The 4,430-nt window shown below is 50.0% G+C and overlaps 1 protein-coding gene across 1 annotated transcript; it reads left to right on the top strand.

The window, feature by feature from the left end:
- Positions 1 to 990: 990 nt before the first annotated feature.
- Ankrd65 (ankyrin repeat domain 65) lies at positions 991 to 3,242 on the top strand. The gene is given in 5 exon segments (XM_085838513.1): positions 991 to 1,200; positions 1,319 to 1,503; positions 1,593 to 2,049; positions 2,051 to 2,125; positions 2,836 to 3,242. Coding segments are annotated over 5 exon segments (1,113 nt in total). The 5' UTR covers positions 991 to 1,179; the 3' UTR covers positions 3,211 to 3,242.
- The last annotated feature ends 1,188 nt before the right edge of the window (positions 3,243 to 4,430 follow it).

The raw sequence follows: 4,430 nt of genomic DNA, 5'->3' as shown, positions 1-4,430 counted from the left end.
ACTATTTGTTCCCAGGTGCTAGGGGATTAAAGGTATGCAATAACAAAACCCAGCTAACCAAAAATTTAGTGGACAGACTTTTTTTTGAGTGCTAAGATGAGAACAACAGGGTCAGAGGCAAAGATTGCTTCAGTTTGGCTATTAGGCTCGAAGCCCTTGGGAAGTGGCATCTACATGAGCTGGTGAGATCCATTGGGCTGGGCCTCAGAGACACAGTTGTTGGGAGACTCTTCCTTGTACCACTTGGAAGGGCTGCTGTTCCCAGTATGGAGAAAGTCCAAATATGTCTCTTGAGACACTTCATTCTTTGGATAGCTGGAACTAAAATAAACAGCTCCATGTTGTGCTACCCATTATTCGACAATCTCCTTCAGAGAACTATAGGACCTAGGTATTGGAATCAGCTGGCAAGGCCCTGCTGCCCACATCTAGAATCTGGTCAGGTGGCAAACCAGCCCTTTTGGTCCTGGGCCCAGAGTCAAGTGTCCACATGAATGCCTTGTTCCTACAGACCCTTTTCTACCTCTAGATATAGGTACTTTGCAGCTCCTGTTCCAGAAAAATCCTTGCTTGCTTCTGCCCCTTGCCACCCAGACAACTCTTCCCTTTCCTGGTCTGCACTAGCCTGTCTTAACCTGTTCTCCAGGAGTTTCCGGCCCCACTGTTCAGATGTCTGTGGTGAACCTTTTCTCCTTCAAAGCATCTTATTAGGAAGGAGGATAGGGCCTTACAGTGTCCCCTCCCCAACCATGTCTGAAACCAGAAAGAGAGGTGGTTCCAGCCCCAGGATGGAGTGGGGGCAGGTAGGTCTCAGGGTACCTGAGGGCAAGTCAGAACATATTAACGTTTGTGTTACTTAGAGAGGAAGGGAGGAAGGAGGGGCTGTCATCCAGGGCATGTTCCTGCTTGTCCTTCCCAACCTGTCCTGGCCTTTTCTCGTGGGAGTGTGGCCAAGAGCTTTAGTAGTCAGCAAGGGAGCAAGGTGCTCAGGCTAGGGGTGCTACCTTACCTGGCAGGCATAGAGTCCCTTCAGATTACTAAATAAACAGTGTCTGGTGGCCTCTGCATGGTGCAAAAGCCCTTTGCCCACATTCTCTCACCTCCCAAACTGGCCTCCCAGAATGAGGATAGACTAGAAATAAAATAGAGAGAACCAGAGTCAACCAGAAAACAGAATTCATGTGCCAGCCCCCTCTGGAGGTAATTGGGAGCCACAGCCCTTCCTCCTGGTGGGGTGGTGACATGGTGACAAGGGACACCTGGTAAGGTGAACCAGCCAGGAGCCTTAGGGTAGACACAGGTCCCTACTTTCCCCCAGATGGATTCCAGCAGTTTGGAGCAGGAACTACAGTGGATGAAGCTGGTCTGGGAGGAGGCCCCAGCAGACAAGACAGAGGGACCTCTTACATCTCCGGGCTGGAGTACTCTGTTCCAGGCAGTGTGGTGGGGCGCTCCTAGCCTGGTGATGCAGCTGCTGAGACAAGGCGCCAGTGTGGAGGAGAGGTGAGCGTCATGACTAACTAGCCCTAGACTCTTTCTCTGGCTGGGACTGAACGTCTGGGCAGCATTATGACTTCTTTCATACCCCGCAGGGATCACACAGGTAGGACTCCACTCCATCTGGCTGTGATGCGGGGGCACGCACCACTGGTTCGCCTGCTGTTGCAGCGTGGGGCTCTGGCAGGTGCAGCTGACCACACAGGGCGCACACCATTGCATGAGGCTGCCTGGCATGGGCACTCAAACGTGGCAGAACTATTGCTGCGACGTGGGGCCTCAGCAGCGGCATGCTCTCAAACGGGCCTCACGCCCCTGCACGGGGCAGCTGCTCTGGGCCGCACGCTACTCGTTACAAGCTTCACGGCTTCCGATTCAGGCTCTGATGTGAAAGACATAAGAGGTTGGACTGCCGCACACTGGGCAGCGGCTTGTGGGCAACTGGCGGTGCTGGAGCTGCTGACTGCTGGAGGCATTGTAGACCTGGATGGCGCCTTGCTGGTATCAGCGATAGCTGGAAGTGCGTCAGCGTTGCAGCTTCTCCTGACACGGGGGGGCAAAGGTGGACACCCTGGACAGTACGGGAGCCACTGCACTTGGCCTGGCAGCTGGCTTAGGCCACCACCAAGTAGGTCCAGCCTTCATCTGCAATGACTGTGCCAGAAGCCAAAGGGCCTCACCCCCTACATTTCTATAAACTCTTGGGGGAGGAGAAGAACAAGGTGGAAAGATGCAGAACAGGAGAGGAATAGGTGGACCGGATGGAGGGTGGAGGGGTTGGGAGCTGAGCCTGTTTCCAGCTAAGCCCTCCTTATATAACCTCCCTACTGAATGGTACCTGGGGAGGTCTCCCATTCCTGGCAATCTCCTTTTGTTCTGGTGGTCCATAACAATGAATTAGGTGGATGGATGGGTAGATGGTTACATAGATAGATGGATTAGGTTTTCTGAGACAACATCTTTCTATGTAGCCTTGGCTGGCTTGACGCGCTCTCTATTGACTAAATTGCTCCTGAATTCCCATAGGTTCTCCAGCTTCTGCCTCCTGAGTACTGGGATTTAAGGCATGGGCCACCATGCCAGGCAACAAACATCTCTGTAAAACATTCTGCTGGTGCTCAAGATGAGTGGGGCCCAGAGGGCACCAGATGACAGCACCCTTTGCACAGTGTTGAATTTAATCTAAGAATCTGGGGTTGCTTTAGATTCTATTCTATTCATTCCTAAAAGAAAAAGAGGCTATAGGGATTAGGTCTGGTAGACACCAGGCCCAGATCCTCACCCCTCTGGGCCAAGGTAATAGGCTCTTTCTCTCATCTTCTTCCTTTTCTTTTCCAGGACATTGAGGTCCTGCTGGACCATGGGGCAGACCCAAATATCAGGGACAGAAACAACCGCTCTGCACTCCACAGGGCTGCCACTGGTGGGCATCTACGAGTTACACAGCTGCTGGTGGCTAAGGGCATTGAAATAGATGCTCAGGACTCTCTGGGCCTCACACCTCTGCACCATGCTGCTCGAGGCGGCCATGTAGAAGTTGTCAGCCATCTCCTGGACAGGGGTGCACACATCAATGCTGCTGGCTGGCTCCACAAGACCCCTCTGCACCTTGCTGTGGAGAATGGCCACAGCACCACTGTGGAGCTTTTGCTGAGCCGAGGAGCCAACTCCACCTTGAGGACACAGTGGGGTGAAGCAGCCCAGATCCCATAGGGTGTCTGCCCCAGGCACGGCCTGATTTCCTGTGCTAACTTAGAAACTACAGAAAGATAAGAAACATAGAGCTAGCTGGGCGAGGCACACACCTTTAATCCCAGCACTCGGGAGGCAGAAGCAGGTGGATCTCTGAGTTTGAGACCAGCCTGGTCTACAGAGTGAGTTCCAGGACAGCCAGGGCTACACAGAAAAACCCTGTCTCGTAAAACCAAAAAAAAAAAAAAAAGAAAGAAAAAGAAAAAGAAGAAAAAAAAGAAACGTAGAGCTGTACTTCTAACAAAATTAAGAGTTTGGTTATAGAGATTATCTTTTTGTTAAGATTTGTTTACCAAGACAGCTACGCATTATATTGTATTCTCCTACCAATAGGATTATAATTCTGCCAGGGAGAATAACCCTAGTTAACAACTTAAAAAACAAACTGGCTTATTTCAAGATAAATTGGGACAATATTTTTTTGCTGTATAAATCTTCCATTTGTTCAAAATGGTCACCCTCACAGTTTCCGGCTCTGTAAAACATGTAAAATGTAGCCAGGCGGTGGTGGCGCACGCCTTTAATCCCAGCATTTGGGAGGCACAGGCAGGCAGATTTCTGATTTTGAGGCCAGCCTAGTCTACAAAGTGAGTTCCAGGACAACCAGGGCTACACAGAGAAACCCTGTCTCAAAAAAAACAAAAAAACAAAACCCAAACAAACCAAAAACCCACAAACAAACAAACAAACAAACAAAAAACATGTAAAATGTAAGTTGGTGCTGGAACCTAAATGAGATTTACAGATTACAGTGTACATGAAAGGTTATAGCTCAAAATCTACATAAGCTGCAAATAATTTCTGTTCAGGGGTGGTGTCTCTTTGGGTGTTAGCCAGAATACATTATTAAAGCCCCCCTCCCCCATTAGTCCCTGAATTATGGAGTAAATTCATGGTTGTTGGTGGTGGTGCAGTTAACTTGCTGGTTCACTGAGAGTCACAGCCCCTACCGGCCCTCAGCTTCCTTCAGTGAGGCCAAGCTTTTTTGGCTATATATAACAGGACAGGAGACTCCTGACTCCTCCTTCTGTGGAAAGATCATCTCTTCTTAGAAAGAGGTGTCGAAGGTGGCTTGATTTCTGTCCTAAGGAGTATTACTTCTCAGCTCCAGCCTCCTCCACATACTGGTAGGGTTGAGTCTTGGCAACAGAAAACCTCATGGCTAACCTCTGTCTGTTAAC

The sequence above is a fragment of the Mus caroli genome, unplaced genomic scaffold (assembly GCF_978045245.1).
Source record: "Mus caroli unplaced genomic scaffold, Mus_caroli_1 scaffold_6, whole genome shotgun sequence".
Lineage (NCBI taxonomy): Eukaryota > Metazoa > Chordata > Mammalia > Rodentia > Muridae > Mus > Mus caroli.
This window is presented reverse-complemented; position numbering and strand designations above follow the sequence as displayed.